This window comes from Physella acuta, unplaced genomic scaffold, assembly GCF_028476545.2.
Source record: "Physella acuta isolate Inbredline_101_S28 unplaced genomic scaffold, ASM2847654v3 ptg000264l, whole genome shotgun sequence".
Lineage (NCBI taxonomy): Eukaryota > Metazoa > Mollusca > Gastropoda > Physidae > Physella > Physella acuta.
In genome coordinates, this window is record NW_026731783.1 from 3,976 (window position 1) to 22,768 (window position 18,793).

Below are 18,793 nucleotides of genomic sequence, written 5' to 3' on the forward strand. Positions count from 1 at the left end.
CGATTATGTATTAGAACATGACAAAAAGCTTTACATATGCAAATAAAACACAAACAGAAAAAAAAATCTATACACACAGAAGAATCAGCCTACACACGTGTTAAATATACACGGTAGAATAAACATAAATACACACAAGAGATTCAAACAGAACACACACAAATCAAATAATGCACGGCACAGTTCTAAAAATAAACCTATGGCTTCCCCAAAATTGACCTTTGTCAAGTAGACAACCCCAAATTAGATACGTAAATAAGGTAGGTCATAGGTTAAAATTATGGTTATCTTACAGAAAAATGTTTTAAAACTATAATAAGAAAAAACACTAATTTAATTTAAAAGGAATATATATATATATATATAATATATATATATATATATATATATATATATATATATATATATATATATATATATATATATATATATATACGCTTTGACGCACAAATATCAGTGTGTATACGTGTATAATAGCACACATAATATATAATACAAGCAGCTTCCATTTTAAAGTCACTCTCTACAGTTATTTGTTGTCATGTAATAAATTAATATCACACTCATTTTAATGATTAGAAATTATTTAGTAAATCGCGTTTAAAGCAAATATTAGATTAAAAAACAATGTAGATAAAAAAGTATAAATCCCATTTAAAGAAAAGATTGAACAAGAAAACAATAAAATAACATTAGACATGTTTGGGGCGATCTATACTCGTGTATTGTACACGCACACACAGCTGAGCAAACTGTCGAGGGCTGTACCGCAACACAATAAACAAGACTATTAAAAAAAATCTCGTCTTACCTGCAGTGTATCGACTTTATCCCGGCCAAACAGCGTGATGACGTCAGACAGTGAACAGCTGGGGAGAATATCAACCAATCATTATCTGCCTGGCGACTTTTGGAAACAATAATTTTCTATGTGGGAAATGGAAACTAGAAACTAGAAGTAAGTGCGAAAAGTCTGTGGAAAAGTCTGTCCGCAATGTGCAGAAACTACCAGTCAGATTATTTTTTATCTTAAATCAGCTTTTACCTTACTGTAGATTTGAATTATGATAGAAATACATTTGTTTGGGTGATGGCGTCTAGAGTACAATGTGTTGTCGAAAAGAATGTTGCATATTTATTTTTGGAAGGGTGGGTTGAGAAGGGGGGGGGGGGGGGCAGCTTGCTTTAAGCGGTAAAAACATTGGTTAGAAAAATTATCAGAGTACTTAATTTAGATTGTGTTCGAAACAGTCACACAAGCGGTTTGATATGTTATCCTCAGGTTATCTCAACAATTATCATCATCGTCTTCGTTCTTAATTTGTAATATTGAAGGGGATCACCTTCGTTACAAGTATCACTTGCCAAAATATGTGCTATAGATGGCCCGTCGAATCCGATTTCATCCAGTTTTTCTTTTTAACACGTTTTTATTAACTCAGCTTCGCGTGGATGTGTTTGTTGTTAAAATTGACATCGAAAATTAGCCCACTTCTGATTGCTCTATAGATCTGAAATTTGGCATGCAGGTTACTTTCGCCTAACAATTTCAGATGCAATCATAAAAACTAGCAATTAGAGACCGTAATTAGCTTAATTTAATTACGCCCAAAGGACCATAAAATTGAGGACATGATTTCTAAAGATACCGACAAGACTGGAGGCTTGTTGACACAGTTACTTCGGCCCCAATCGATGTGAGCGCGCTGGCCGTGATCGTATAGTGGTTAGTACTTCGCGTTGTGGCCGCGACAACCCAGGTTCGAATCCTGGTCGCTCAAGATTTTTTTAGTCCGTGTATTTATAAACACTTAGTCAATTCATACTTAATCAAGTCATTAGATAAAGTAGAAAATAAACTATATAAAAAACTTTTTTAAAAACCACGTTTTTCATGTGTAGCAACGGACTAAAAAGGAGAAAATAAAATACTTAAAAAAAACTTTTTAAAAAACCACGTTTTTCTTGTGGACTAAAAAGTAGAAAATAACTATTTACATACATTTGATGACAAAAAACGTGGGTCGGGCAGATGGGTCGGGAAATTTGATGGTGAACGTACCCACGTTTTTTGTCATCAAATGTATGTAAATAGTTATTTTCTACTTTTTAGTCCACAAGAAAAACGTGGTTTTTTAAAAAGTTTTTTTTAAGTATTTTATTCTATATGGATTTGATTACATGGCATTTGTCCACTAAAGAACAATCTACAAGGCACCAGTTGTTTTATTTTGGAGTTTTCTCTCCTAGATGGGCCAGTGTCCCCCCGCAAACAGGCCATATCTTCTGCCCGTTATCAAATACTATAGAAACGTTTATTTAAACTGATTACCCTGTATCTGAACTTCTGGAATTAGCCATCCGATATCTCACATATAGAATCTTGTCGGGGATCTCAGCTATCGTTACATAACTCCACCCCTCATAATCAAATCCTATCTTGATTAGGTTACAACCTGCGTATGGATCTAGCTTAGGCTTCAAGTATCTATTCGAAACTAGATATACCGTTAATAGTGAGCAGCTTTAAAAAAAAAACCAATACAAAAACCGCACCCACATATTCAATGTTACAAATAAAATGAGGGCAAAATAAAAAAAATAAGCCCCATCCCAGTTGGCATCACAGTCATCCCCCCCCCCCTTTCCCAACTTCCCCACCAGCTGACACAACATGTGACGACAGTCAGGCTGTTAAATGGAACAGATTTGTCTTAGCATGATTTACGAGGTCAACACGTGGACAGCACGAGCCTCCCAGCTTTCCAATCGATATTGAAGAAACCTTTTAATGTTATCCGAAATTTGCATAAATAGATAACTGTTGCTTGCTGCTGTCGAAATTTAAGTTGTCCATTTCTATACCCAAACTGTGAAATTGGTGCCGAAGCTTTATTATAAACAACGAGCCGACCCGCGGCGTATCATACGCCGCTATATAGTTGTTTTATTTTCTACTTTTCAGTAGTTCATAACTTGTGAATTCGACAGTACCACTGCTGTCACTGAAAATATTTGCTTTAAAACACTTTCAGTAAGTCGTTAAGGACGACACCCCCCCCTCCCCCTCCCCCCCCCCCCCCCCGTGAAAGCAGCCTCCTCTTAGCTTAAAATCGTTTAAAAATAAATTATCTGCCCCTAATAGCCGTCACTAAACCCGGCTCTATGATTGTAAATATTTAGCGTGAACACAGCTCACCTGACTTCCTAGAGAAGTAGAGAGGGGACTGCAAGGCGCGCTTACAGCTTGTTTTCTAACGTCTTTAAGAAGAGAATTATATATATAGATAGATTATAAATTCACGAACTTTATATACGTAGTTTATGTCTAGCTTGGGCTAGTCCACCTATCCCTCGAACAATGGTTCGGTCACGGATTGTTGACTCGTGCCAACAAAGGCAGTATTAGAAAAAAAATCTCTGTCATTGCTTTTATATAAATAGCCGCCACACTAGACTGTATGTAAGTAAACTACCCATTCGAACATTACGGTCCAAGGGAATAGTGAAGTAGAGTCCACCAGTTTCAGAGACCTCTAAGTGCAGGTAAATAGGTCTTTTTCTTTAAGATTTAAGAAAAACAATGTTGTAGGTTGGTCGACTACTTCGTAGTGGGATGGTTATGTCGAATGTGGGATGGTTAAAATTAAGGCAGGATGGATAGGCTCAAGGGTATGGAATAGTGGTTTGGGTTAAGGTGAGATGGTATGGGATAAGGTGGGGTGGTATGGGATAAGGTGGGGTGGTATGGGATAAGGTGGGGTGGTATGGGATAAGGTGGGGTGGTATGGGATAAGGTGGGGTGGTATGGGATAAGGTGGGGTGGTATGGGATAAGGTGGGGTGGCATGGGTTAAGTAGTCTGGTTAAACATTAACAAGTTGTTTAGCTTAAATGGGATGAATAGGCCAAGGAGGAAAGGTTATAGACCTCAAGATGGATTTTTTTTTATACAAAACCTTAATCCAACAAGCTAGATTGACAGCTAGAGATTATGATGAAACATGAGAAAAATGTTTAAATTATGGCTTAAATCAGAGTTCATATGAACTCAAATATTCCGTTATGCAACATTTGTTTAAGGAGAAGGGGGTGGGTAGAAGGGGAAAGAGTATGCCATCTGTTGATGTTGAAACTGCAGCAAGTAAAAACTTTATGGACTTAATGTTTAAAGAATGGAGCTAAATCTATACACATTTTCTCAGTTTAATAATAGAAGGCTTTGGGAGGAGAAAAAGGGTATTAGTGTACCATAGATCAGGAATGTTTACCTACAGTAAAGCACAGGACAGATGGTAAAAAACAGGAAAGATGGTGACCAAATACAGGTGGATGGTGACCTAATACAGGTAGATGGAGATCTAATACAGGTAGATGGTGATCTAATACAGGTGTATGGTGATCTAATACAGGTGGATGGTGATCTAATACAGGTGTATGGTGATCTAATACAGGTGTATGGTGATCTAATACAGGTAGATGGAGATCTAATACAGGTGTATGGTGATCTAATACAGGTGTATAGTGACCTAATACAGGTAGATGGTGATCAAATACAGGTGTATGGTGATCAAATACAGGTTGATGGTGACCAGTACAGGTGGATGGTGAAAAAACACATGACAGATGGTAAAAACTACAGGACAGATGGTGATCAAATTTAGGCGATAGTGACAAACACAGGAATGATGATTTAATACACATAGATGCTTCAAAAACACAGGACAGATAGTGACAGATACAGGCAGGATGGAGACAAAATACATGACAGATAGAAAAAACAATACTCAAAATAAAAGATAGACTTTAAAATAACATTCACTAAAATAAAACAATGTATCTAAACCATGGATTTTTTCCCCAACAAATTATGCCACCAAAAAATAAAATATAACAATTTTAGGGCTTAAAATAGAAGTGAGGGCTTTTAAATATGGGGAGTTCTAAAATAATTAGAATGCTATTAGTCACGGAGAGATCAAAGTCTTAAAAGAATACTTATATTAATTGTTTTTGGTCTCAAAAGATTCACACCAGGAGAAAAGAAGAGAATCAAACTTACTTTGAGATGTTGCTTTCCTTTGGGAGTTTCTGTAGCTCCAGGAACAGCACAGCTTCTTCCAATTCTGTTTTTAGACCAAACACGCCTCTATAGAGGATGTCATACACAATTGCTGAAAGATATAACGTACACATATATGGTGGCTGAAAGATATAACGTACACATATATGGTGGCTGAAAGATATAACATACACATATATGGTGACTGAAGGAAATAACATATACATATAAGGTGGTTGAAGGAAATAACACATATATATGGTGGCTGAAAGATATAACGTACACATATATGGTGGCTGAAAGATATAACATACACATATATGGTGGTTGAAAGATATAACGTACACATACATGGTGGCTGAAAGAAATAACATATACATATATGGTGGCTGAAAGATAAACATATACATATAAGGTGGCTGAAAGATACAACATATACATATATGGTGGCTGAAAGATACAACATATACATATATGGTGGCTGAAAGATACAACAAACAGGAAAGATGTAACATAAACATATATAATGGCTGTAAGATTCAATTTACAGAAAAGATTTAACATACAGGAAAAAAATTACACATACATGGTGGCTGAAAGATATAACATGAAGAGAAGATTAAACGTACACACATATGGCTGTTGAAATATTTAAAAAGATATAATATACATAATGATGACTGAAAGATTTAACATACAGGAAAGATATAACATATATATGGGAGTTAAAAATACAAATATTATGACAGAGAGAATTATACAAATATGGTTAAATAAGTATTTTACAACAATATGTATAGGAAAGATAAAATTTTAAATATGACAGAAATATTTAAATGATGACAGAAAGGTTAAACCGAAACAAATGCAGAAAGCTTACATGTACAGAAACACAATGACTAAATGAGAGAACACCACATAATGGTAAGAACAGCTGATGCATCATCAACAATAGCTAAAGATAGACAACTGAAAAAATTGTAATGAAGTTATCTTCCTTCATGAGTTATCTTCCCTAAAATGAAGTTAATAAAAAAGGTATCCAGATTCCTTTGTTTTGACCATGGTGTTAGTCCTTTTTCATTTACTGGCTTTGACCATGGGTCAAGCAAACCCCTAAATACATAAGGTAGTTTTTTAAAATAATTTTTTTAAATGAAAGATCATAAGAATAAAAATTTTGAATTTTACAACGCAACCACATTCTCCCCAAGTTTACACTAAAAGATTTTAGAATTTTAATATTTATTTCATTAAGTCAGGTGAAACAATAAATGTATTAATGTATTGGAATTCAGCTCCAAGCCTAGAATCTAGCCAATTTACTAAAAAATAATGTCCTGTTCTGGGCAGTTCACAAGCTGTGATAAACAAAAACCCGACTATTAGAAATATTTTAAGGAAAAATACCCAATTTATCCACATTCATGTAATTTCATTCAATGGTAATTATTTTGTTATTTTTTACACAAACGAAATAAATTAGGAGGTGAATTAATAAATCATTAGGAATGAGAACTATAACCCAACTCTTGCATATGCCAAGTACAATTTAAACAGTTGTTATCTATTTTTTCTACCTGATTGCATTAGTTAAATGTTATTGGTGAATTTACTATGCTAACAATTGCACATTTTTAAAAATATATATTTTTAATATTAATTATATTAAAAGCTGACAAATTTACTTTTTTATTTTAATTTTGTTCTTACCACTTAAATAATTCCACCACTAACAGTTAAATTTTCTATTTGTGCTATTTTAAAATAAAGACAAATTTTGTAAAGAGTTAACAAGCTCTATTTAGCTCTGCAGTCAGTTTACCCCTGTCATTGAATCTAAAATCAAAACAGTACTTTAGCTTTTCTTAAAATGACTAAATATTAAATTTACTGCAATTGTATATCATAAGATACAACTCTTGAGAGCGAGTTTAAAAGTTTAATTAGAATTGATTACCATAGTAGCGAATTAGTGAGATACAGTGCAGCAATCATAAAGAACTAATTTATTTTAAATATAGTCTAGTTTTGTGAGATAATCAGTTAAATTAAAATAACGTGTGTGTGAAATAAATATAGTGTCATCAAAATATAATCAAAGCTAAAGACCTACAGCAAAATAAAAATAGATAATCTTTAGCAATAAATAGTTTTCTCTGTGGTCTACTACAAATAAATTAAAAATTAAATACTCACCTAAAGGATTGAAACAGTATGCTAAAGATTCTAATATGCTAAAGATTCTAATAAATATTTAATCAGCCAGCAAGGGAAATAAGCACAAGTTTTAAGAGATTTTCTTAGAGATTGTGATGATGTCACTAGTCAGCTTATCTATTAAATTAGCATACACTTTTGTTTAGAGATTATCCTAATGATATCATTGGTTGGTTTATCTACTGAATTTATAGACATTTGCTCAGAGATGTACGAGGACAGAGCAAGATAAAATTAGGGGTGTGATGAACTTACATTGGCAGACAGCTGATGATTGCATGTGGTCCTTCGTGTAGACGAGGTCATAGTGGTCACCTATCTCACACAGGATGATCTGATTGGTGGAGAGGAGAGAGGAGAGGCTCATCTCAAAAGTACATCTCTAAAACTTTCTATTGACACACTGATAGCATTTGACTGACCGGTTGGGGGGGGGGGGGGGAGGTTTTTGGGGTCAAGGCCGTTTCAGATAAATGCTTGGCTGTTAGGAGCTTGTGTCTATGTTGAGGTGAAGTGTTTAGTGACGTATTTAGTCTGTGACGCACTTGTTTGTAACATACCTTATGACGTACGTAACATGTTTAGCACTTTTATCTCTGATATAATGATTGGCATGTACTTGCGATGTATTTGTAATAGTTGTTTGTGATGTTTTTGTGATATATTTGGTTGTACTGCAAGCTATTGTTTGTGGATATTTGTGTTGTTCTTGTATTTGTTATGTATGTAATGCATTTGATTATGGGGTATCATTTTGTGTAATATTCCGATTTTTAAAAATTAGTTTAGAACAATTTAACTTTGACAAATGTAATTTTCTGAGACTACAACTATGGTGTTAAAAATATCTTAAAATAGCGACTATGGAAAATTATGCAATTTAAAAACATTTATTACTTTCTTAAATATGCCCACACACATACCATCCACACACACTTTTATTTATTATCTAAATGTACACATAGTTTTCTTGAAACTAAAAACATGCTTTGGTAGTAGTCTTAGCTAGCAAGGCAGTGAACTAACCTTTTTCTCAAACTTATTTTTGCTGACAGAAAATGTGTTGAGCGATGGTGCAGACAGAAAGACAAACTCCATTCTGTAACATCAAAAACTTTCATTTAAAAATTAAACTAAAAAAATTTACAAGTTTAATGTCAAAAGGGGGCTTTAAAGGAAAGTTATTGTTGACAGGTTGTTTGAACAGGGATTTAAGATCAGCTTGACTAGACTTCAAAAGTGTGAGTGTTTGCAGATTTAATTATAAAATATCAGTTTTGGTGTCTGTATAACTGATGATTTTTTGAATTAAAAAGACTAATGGTTATAAAATCTTCAAGTGATTCCTTCGATACACATCTTAGATGTCTACAAAATTTTAGGTGTAAAACGGCTGAGATTTTTTTACAGCAAATAATTTTATAATTTATGTGTTATAGATTGGCTCAATATAGCGATGCTAAAATAGAAGCGTTATTAATGTTTCCCACTGATAAAGAAGTCATAAAGAGAAAACCAAATCTGGTGTCTTACCTGTAGATATCAGACATGGCTAACATTTCTAGATGACCAGCATTGGCCTGTGGAGTACATGATTTAAAAATGATAAATTATTTATATAAAAAAAGGGGACATAACTAAATCTCTTCAGGGGAAAAACAAAACTGAAAGTTACTTTAATTTATTGAATATTGTGGTAGTCACAAAAAATATACTAGACCTGCAATTCAGTTTTAACAAAATAAAAAATTCTGTTAAATAAAAGGAGGTTAAATTGAACAAAGTAAATTGCTATAGTATTTGCTAACATTGTTAATTATTTTTTTAAATTAAATTTTAATTAAAGATTGCCACAATACTATTTTCAAAGTCAATTTGTAATGAACTAAGAATTATATAGAAACTTTTAAGGAATTAATTAATATAAAAATCTGACAACAGTGTGCAGGTTCTACAACTCACTTTATTTTGTTGTAAATAGGTTATCCTTTCTTGAAGACATTCTCCAGTAAACTTATAAAGAAAACAAAATATTGTAATTGATTTTTATTGCATCCTAGAGTTTAAAAAAATAAGCAAAATTTTGTTTAAAATGTTATAATTTTTTTTATGGATTTTTAAACTAAATGATCACACCATTTTTATTATAGATTTGTTTTACATGGTAAACTTTTTTAAACAAAATTAATAACAATTTCACTGTAACTTCTATGGAAAAATATATTTTTAAAGGCATTACAATTTTTGTAACAATGAGCAATTTTTAAAGGCATTACAATTTTTTATAACAACGAGCATCATTTGTCAAACTAAACAGATTTATAGATAATTTGTATTAAAAAAAAACTTACATTCTGGTACTCCGCCACATTTATTTTTAGATGCTCCAGGCATTTTGTCTTAACTTTTTCATGCAGACTTTGTGTAAAGTAAACCTGAGAAAAAAGTTAAAACATTTGGTTTATTGATTATTAATCTTGAATATTCCCTTCTACACATACTAAACCAATTTAAAGCTTTGAGGGATTATGGGGATCAATTTTTGTAAAGAAGACCCGAGGAAATGATTACATTTTGTTCATTAATTTCAGAGAATATCTAGAAAACATATGTGAAGCTTTATAGATTATAGTATCAACTTTTTGTGAAGAAAACCTGAGGAAAGAGCTACAACATTTGGTTCATTAATCTGAGATATTACCTACAAAACATACTCAAACTATGTAAAGCATTGGGGGATTATGATGGTCAATTTTTTTTGTTAAGAAAACCTGAGGAAAGGGTTGCAACATTTGGTTCATTAATCTCAGATTTTACCTACAAAACATACTCAAACTATGTAAAGCATTGGGGGATTATGATGGTCAATTTTTTTGTTAAGAAAACCTGAGGAAAGGCTTACAACATTTGGTTCATTAATCTTGGATAATACCAGCAAAACATACAACTATATGAAGCTTTAGAGCATTATGGTGATCAATTTTGTGTAAAGAAAACCTTAGGAAATAACATTTAGCTCATTAAGCACAGATATTACTAATATTATGGGATGGAGTGGTCTAGTGGTAGAGAGCTGGACTGCTAATCCGTAAGTCTCGAGTTCGAATCCAGGTTCAGTCTGGTAAAACGTCCAAGAGTCCACCCATCTCTGGTGGGTACGTAACTCGCGTTAGGGAAAGTAAAGGCAGCTGGGCAAAGTGCTGATCACACTATCTCTTCATATGCTGAGGTCACAGAAACAAGTGAACTACACTTGCCCTATAGACCGTTAGGTTTGAAAAAGGGAACTTTTTACTAATTTTACCTACACAACATACAAAAACTATGTGATGCTTTTAGGGATTATGGTGATCAAACTTTGGGTACAGAAAACTTAAAAAAACAGTCAACAAAGTTATTTTATGATCTCAGAATTTACAAACAAAAGGAAGCGTTAAAAATGTCTGATTGATTAAGTCTGACAACTGACAACAGGCTCATAAAAAATACAAATTTTGGCTGATACACAACTGATCTCTTAAAAACATTAACGTTGAGGACAGGAAGCTTAATCATGTTTCTCACAACAAATTAAAAGTGGGTTTCAGGTAAGAATTTCCTTATTTAAATTTTTGGTGGAAATGAGAATATAACCATGCTTTTTCACAACAAATTTAGGCACTTTCAGGTAAGAATTTGGTTTCTAAATTTTTTTTATCTTAATACAGAAAATGTATGTCCCTAGATATTGACAAAGACAACTATTATAGTGTGTGTAAGCTATTTGTAAGGTACAACATTTCAAAATTGACTTCAGTTCCGACTACTTAAGCTGTAGGAAAAAATCTAACTATGGAACTTTATTCTTTTGATGCTTTCACAGAAAGTTTTCAAAATTTTAATTAACATTTTTATTAAAGTAGTGTGTTGAATCAGGAAGTTTCATAAACAAATAGTGAACGTCTTTTTGATGAATGTAGTTTAGGAAGCCTAAAATTCAGAATTTAAAAAACAATTTAGTAGACTTGCAATTCCAACCAATCACAAGGTTTTTAAAACACTTTTATGCTTTTGCAATGGTTATACGCAATGTACGTATGTGACTGAAAGTAAATTTTTGTGTGTATAAAGTTAGTTATCTTTCAAACCCAGTAGTTCATGTTGCACATGTTCCTGTGACCTTGGCATATGAAGGTATAGTGTGGTCAGCACTAAGCCCAGCCTCCTTTACTTTGCTATTGTGAATCAAGTATCCATTACAGCTGGGTGGACTCGGGTACATTGTTATAACTCAAGCAAGGGATCCGAACTTGAGACTTTTGGGTTAGCAGCCATATGCTCCATTATCTGACCATGACATCCCATTAACTGTATAAAACTTGTTTGTGTTTAGCAGTATTTGTGTCACTAAGCAATATTTGTTTAGCATTAGAAGTGGTTTATCATTTTTGTATATTGTTTAACAGGAAGTAGAGTATTCTGTTATTGTTAATCAAGGGCTAGGGGTGGTTTATCATTCTGACATTTTGTGATACATGCTGTTGGGGTGGTTTAATGATAATATTATATTAACACTATCTTCGGAATTTTTAAAATCCTTACTCTGACAAAAATCCTGCTATTTAGAATGGTTGGATGAATAAGTTAAAACAGGAAGCTTTCACTATCTTCCCAACACATTGTCAGTTTCACTTATGTTATAGACAGATAATACAGTGTATGTACTGCTGTCCATGTTACATACAGGTAATGTTAAACTATCTTTAGTACTGTATGTTACATACAGGTAATATAAAAGTCTGTACTTCTGTTCATGTAACTTACAGGTAATATCTAACTGTCTTTACTGCTATTCATGTTACAGGTGATAACACAATGTCTTTATTGATGTCAATGTCACATACTCGTAATAAGATATGCTCAGTCTTAACTGCTGTCCAGGTCCATGTCACACACAAGCAGTTTCAGCATTGTCGTTTTACTGCAGTCGCATACAGGTAATAACATATGGTAAGTCATTACAGCTGTCCATACCACATACAGGTAATAACACAATGTTTTAACCACTGTTCATATCACATACAGGTAATAACAATGTTTTAACAGCGGTCCATGTCACATATAGGTAATAACACTGGTAAAACAGGTAGTATCAACACACTGTCGTCCTTTAGTGTTGTTTATGTCATGTAAGTTAAATACAGTATATTATATTAAAATCAAATTTAGCAAAAGATATGTTTTATTTTAAAGTTTGTAGTAAATACAGTATATTATATTAAAATCAAATTTAGCAAAAGATATGTTTTACTTTAAAGTTTGTAGTGAATGATTTCTTTCCTGAATGTTAATATAATCATCAATTTATTTCTGTGTGTGATCTGTTTTAATTTATATTTGAATTCAACATCTTTAAATTTCAGGTGAAAGTGAAGGCAATACAAAAGTCAAATCAATTAGTTGCTGCCTTAGATCATAAATGTTATTAACTATTAAATGACAATCCAGTAACAAATCATGATAATATGATAGCTTGAATCCAGTTGATTTTTTTTTATTGGAGAGTAATGTTAAATCAAACAAAATAGAAAATTAAATACTTAGTTACTGCAGGTTTTCTACTTTGTTTAATTGTTTAGGTTATTTTGAAATATATTAAACTGACATAGGCAGTACTAAAATTATGTTTAGAAGATTCTAGGTTTGTCTAGGCCTATTTAATATGCTACTTAATGTAGGGCTCATAGCAAGTTACTTAATCTATGTCTAGATATCTATATAATATTATGATTATGCATTATAATTGAGGCCTATTATTATGTAGAATGCACATCCTATTATTAATATAATAAATGTAGCCTACCAAATAGTCTATGTAGTTATATAGTAGTAGGATATGTTAATTTATCTTTTCATCAATAATTATAATAATATTTGTATTAATCATTAATCATTATTAATCAATGTTATGGACTTTTAGTTTTATATCCACATTATAGGGAAGTTTTCAACCTAAGAACAATCATTTAATATTTTTTAAAAAATAATTAATTTTTTAATCCAGTCTAAATAGGTGGGTTGAAGCCATGGCGTGAATTCGTTTGTATAGGCCTAATTCCTAATTACTACAATTAGCTTAGTTAGTTTCACTAGATAATAAAGATATCCTAAAAAAATATTTTATAAAATGGCGCCACTTCAACTAGGTTCTAGATCTAGATCTAGATCTAGATGTCTAGATCTATCGACTAAAATTAGATTTAAGTTTAAGTCAAGGCAATTAATTCATTTCAGTTTTGACCGTACATCATAAGACCTTCATCACATCGACCGGGCGTCACACAAGGGCTGGGCGAAAGACCGTTGGCGCCCTGGGCAGGTGACGACACAGCTAACTACAACTGACACGCAAATCACGTCCACGAGCATGCAGGCAGGTCATTGAATGATGGTGAGTTATTTCATTCAAATCTGATCGCCGCATGGACACAAGAATGAACATCGGTCAACCAAATTTACACGAACAGCAAACATAACTCACCGCTTCGGAAACAGCACGGAACAGGCTGTTCTCGTTTGTTATGACTTTCCTAAATAATCCAACCTCGGACAGCAGAGCGTCGAAGTCTTTCAGCAGTTTCGATGACATTTTTGGATTCGGCAGGACGTGTGCCAGAAAACTTTTTTCTTTCTCGTTCGAAAAAGATGGATCACGTGACCAGCTTGAAAAAACGTTTTTTGTTTTGAGGTTTAAAACAACATATGATTTGATTGGCTGTCCCGTTTGGCATTAGGTGTAGGCAGGGACCTAGGTCCTAGGCTAGCTCTGACACGGACGTGCTAGACGATGTGCTGTTGTTGAAGTAATAGGGAGGGGAATGGGTGATGATGTTCGTTAGACAATTATTTTTTTTGGGGAGGGGGGGGGGGATGAAATTGAATGGGACGCGAGTTCAAGATTTATAACAATCATGTTTCTATAGATTCATAACAGAAATGTTAATCAGAAATAATTTGTGATACGATGTGTATCTATAGGCCTATCTACATCTCACAATATTTAAGTGTGTTATTACCAAAAATATTCTAACATCGTTATCATTGAAGGGGGATATTGTGACCCACGCGCTTCTTGGAGGAGACAGGTTATAAAATGTGACGTTGCTTACATTTTGTAATTCTTTACAATAGAAATGATGAAGAACATTTAGGCCTACGGCCAGGCCTATATCCAGGGACCGTTAAGATTAGGTGGGGGGGGGGGGCATCATAGCGTGACATTTACCGTGGCGCCCTCCACTATTACGTCATCAGAAACATTGTAGTAGGCTAAGTGGCCGGTTATTGTAGTAGCTGAATCTTTTATCCCAACGTTTCTTCCAGGCATCTTTTCGAGGGGGGGGGGGGGGGGTGAGATCGCCATTTTCGAAAAATAACCTGTACATAGGGTTGCCAGATACCTTTTCCGAAAATACTGGACACCTTTCCATCCTTCCCTTCTCAGTATGCCGCAAAGCAGAAGAAGGGGGGGGGGGGGGGGTAACCGAGTATTATTCATATAGTTGTCCAGTATTTATATTTATTTTATCCTGGACAGTCTGCTCAAATACTGGACTGTCCAGTTCAAAACTGGACACCTGGCAACCCTACCTGTACATTGTGGTAAATAATCTGCAAGGGGTCGTCCATAAATGACGTCACACTCGGAGGGGGGTCGGTAATTTTGTGACGATGTGTGATGAGGGGGAGGGAGGGGGTTCAGATAGTGAGACGTCACACTTTTTTCATTATAAAAAAGAAATTTTAGAAAAGGTATTTTAGACGTTATTTCGCGTTTTTTAAAACTGTTTTAATAAATTGTAATAGGAATTGATTAAAATACGCTATTTTGACGGATTTCAGACAAGAGTTTAAAAAAATATCAATGTTTTAAAAAAAATTCAACTGCAATTTTGAGGGTGGTTGTAGGCTGAGGTGTGACGTCATTTTAGGGGGGGGGTGTCTGGCTTTTTGTGACGGCGTGTGACGGAGGGGAGGGGGAGGTAAAAATCGTCAAAAAAAGTGTGACGTCATTTATGGATGACCCCCAAGTGAAATAAATGAAAGTTTGAAAGAGGGAAACGAAATCCGTCGTTACTTCACCGATTAGACAATATATTTTTAATTTTTTTTTATTAGACAAAATTAACACGAAATCTATTGTTTGCTTTCATTGATATCGCCAGCGTTCTCGGTGAACAAAAATATGAATACAAGACTTTAGATATTTATATTTTTTTGTTTGTTTGTAGGATGGCAAAGTTGATGAGGGGGGGGGGGGGGGGGGAGAACGGGGACTTAATGTATACTTCGGCTTTATTTATGGAAGACCCGAAACCTTATTCGACCTATTTTTTTCCTGAGTTGTCTATTTAAACCTGAATTAGTTTTAGTGGACCTGGTGAAAACTTTTATTTGTGTGTTTTATGACTGTTGTTTTATGTTTTGTGTCACCACGGCTAACTTCTTTCTTCTTCTTCTTCGTTCTTAATTTTAGCTCGAACACAAGAGTTTTCGGTTTAGCAATCATGAGCTTTACCGACTCGACCACGCCGACCCCTACCAAGACTGACAAATCATCAACTCCTCCAGTTCGTCTCCAAGACACATGTGGGCAGAGGTAGAGTTTATCTGTTCCAATTACCTCGGCATACAAGAAGAGTGTGCGGTCAGCACTATGCTCAGCAGCCTAAGATTAATACCTTAACGTGAGTCAGGTACCCAGTGTTTCTTCCAGACTTTTTTCTCCGGGGGGGGGGGGGCTTTTGAAATTTTCGGGGGGGGGGGGGGGCGGTATGTTTGCTATATAAAATCCATCACGTTCGGGGGGGGGGGGCGAAGAGATGCCTGGAAGAAACTCTGCAGGTACCCATCATGGCTTGTAGGACTGGATCGTCCGATATACTCAAGCGCGGAATCCGATCTCGAGACTTAGCAATCATATTCATAAGCTCTACCATTCAACCCCCCCCCCCCCCCCCCCCCCAAAGAGATGCCTGGAAGAAACTCTGAATCTTGGTCAAGCTAAGGAGGAAGTGAAGAAAGAAATCGCTGTTAAAAAAACACAAATTACAATTTTAACGAGAGTAGTAGGGTTACGTGCTGCACTATTTTCAGAAGGGGGGGGGGGGGGTGTGACGATGTGTGACAATGCGGAGTGGGGGGGAGGTAAAAATGTTCCAAAAACAAAGCATTCATAAATGACATCACGCTTTTTTGCGTGTTTTAATTCATTTCTATATCATTTTTTTTAAACGCGAAATATCGGCAGAAATTTGTTTTCTAACTTGATTTTTTATGATGTCACACTCGGACTACACACTATCTGACCTCCTCACCCTCATCACACACCGTCATCAAATAACGCCCCTCCCTCCCCCTACTAGTGTGACGTTATGTATGGACGGCCTCAGGCCAGTAGCGTAGCGAGGGGGGGGGGGGACATATGTCCCCGGGCGTCGAGCTTAGGGGGCGTCAAAATTGGTTGGAAAAATAAATCGAAAGTTTGAGGGGGGTGCAAATCAAAATCTCGAGGGGGGGGGGGTGCAAATCGAAAGTTTGAGGGGGGGGGGTGCAAATCAAAATCTCGAGGGGGGGGGGGTGCAAATCGAAAAGTTTGTCCCCGGGCGCCGGGAAGGGTCGCTACGCCTCTGCCTCAGGCGCAGTGTTTCTTCCAGACTTTTTTCTCCGGCGGGGGGCACTTTAAATTTTCGGGTGGGGGGAGCACTTGACATTTTCGGGGGGGGGGGGGGGGGGTGGCGGACACTGTTAAAAGTATATATTTTCTATATAAATTTAATTTCGTTCGGAGGGCGGGGGCGCGGTAGACTTTCTTCGGACCCCCCCCCTCCTCCCCCCCCCCCCCCCCGAAAAGATGCCTGGAAGAAACTCTGCTCAGGCGTGTTCTAAGTATCAATGGACGCAGATAGATTGTCTTTGTACAGTGAGACTTGTTCAAGTTCTTCAAATAAAATGTTCCAGATAAATCGAACTAGTTGTAGGGTTTTTATTCTAACTATGCAGAACTACACCTAGACATTTAAAATATAACCACCGAAAACTATGGATCATCTTGAGATTTCCCCGGACTTTGAACAACCTTTGAACTGATCTATATTTAGAACATCAACAGGAATAAACCGACCAATCCTGATTGAGTTATTCATAGAACCCCCGAGATAGAGGAATTCTTGAGAATCGGCGTTGTGGCAAGTCGCTGGTTGCTGGCTAGGTAACGGGAGGGCGTCCAAGTTTTTCTTTACCTACCTTCACTCACTCACAGGTAGAGCTGGGGGCTAAATTTAAACGAAAACAACAGCGGCGTAGGCGGTAAGGATATTATGGTGGGTTTGGTAATCTGTGGCTCCGAATCGCCCAGGGTTTATTTCAGACATTTTGCTACGGAGGGGGGACCAGTGTTTCATTTTTTTTCCGGGGGTGGGAGAATGGGCACTTGAAATTTCCTGGGGGGGGGGGGGAATTTCAGGGAAGGAAGAACAGATACTGGTTAAAATATATTTTGTATATACATTCTTATTCGTTCGGGGAATGGTCTGGGTATACTTTATAAAAGTTTAATATAACCTTATTTAAATATAAGGGGGTTTGTGATGTTTAGGCAAACATTAGTCAAGGCTAGGTATCAGAAAAAGAGTTTCACGAATCTCTTTGGAAGGTGGGAGGGACTGCTTCCCCCACCCCGACGGAAATTTAAGTCTGCATGCCCCAAAGTTCAAAACGTCCCGTCTGGAGAAACAAACCCTCCCCCAAAGAGACACCTGTGAGAAACAGCGCTAACATCTATTTCAACTAAAATGTCATAAAAAATAGACGATATGAATTTGTGGACTCAAAAGTTTAAAATAAATTCTATCTCGTTGCACCCCTCTTCCATTTTGCACGAAGATCCGCCTTTACACCAACCAAACAACTGCGAAGAGAGGTCTGCTCGGCACGTGAATTGTGTGAGCAGGTAGCGAGGGAGTAAACAGGTCTGACTACAAGACAAGTGCGCGTGCGAATGTGTTCCTTCCGCGTATAAAAATAGCCGCAAGGGGGATAACTCGCACCCCTACGCGAGGCTAAATTCTCTCCCCTTCGCTGTGGACTCAGTAGCTCACTGAACGAAAAAAAAAATTCCATGAATGAGAAAACAATTTCAGCATGTGTTAGCAGTGGTGAATGTACGGTGGATACTCACTCTTTCCGGCACTATAAACCATTTGGTCATAACGTTTTAAGGAAGTGTTAATAAATAGGAGAAGGAATAAATAAAAAAAAGCGATATTTCGGAGGAGGGTGACTGTTGCTCAAAACTGGCCGAGTATCGCAGCCTGCACAAACTGAGACTCACCTTCCAGCAGAGGTTCGCGGTGAGGTGGCTGAAGCCAGGTGGAATTTTTGGATGTGATTCAGACAAGGTAGGTCGCAGGTGTGGGGGAGGCTGGTCTCAGGTGATAATTAATGCCAGGGCTTGTGTGTTTCATTAGTTTAA

At 35.8% G+C, this 18,793-nt stretch overlaps 2 protein-coding genes across 2 annotated transcripts in view; one reads left to right on the forward strand and one right to left on the reverse strand.

The window, feature by feature from the left end:
* Positions 1-811: 811 nt before the first annotated feature.
* Positions 812-13,916, reverse strand: LOC131939028 (OTU domain-containing protein 4-like; the record flags this gene model as incomplete). The annotated part of the gene is made up of 8 exons (XM_059297279.1): positions 13,802-13,916; positions 9,633-9,716; positions 9,244-9,294; positions 8,815-8,861; positions 8,308-8,380; positions 7,537-7,615; positions 5,062-5,173; positions 812-869 (listed from the first exon to the last, which is right to left on the reverse strand). Coding segments are annotated over exons 1-8 (612 nt in total), but the record flags the coding sequence as incomplete, so codon positions are not given.
* A 4,451-nt stretch (positions 13,917-18,367) lies between these two features.
* The window catches only part of LOC131939049 (uncharacterized), a 31,381-nt gene continuing 30,955 nt past the window's right edge, over positions 18,368-18,793 (forward strand). The window contains exon 1 of the mRNA XM_059297296.1: positions 18,368-18,719. The gene's annotated coding sequence lies outside the window, so the exon portion shown is untranslated. The remainder of the gene's footprint in view (positions 18,720-18,793) is intronic.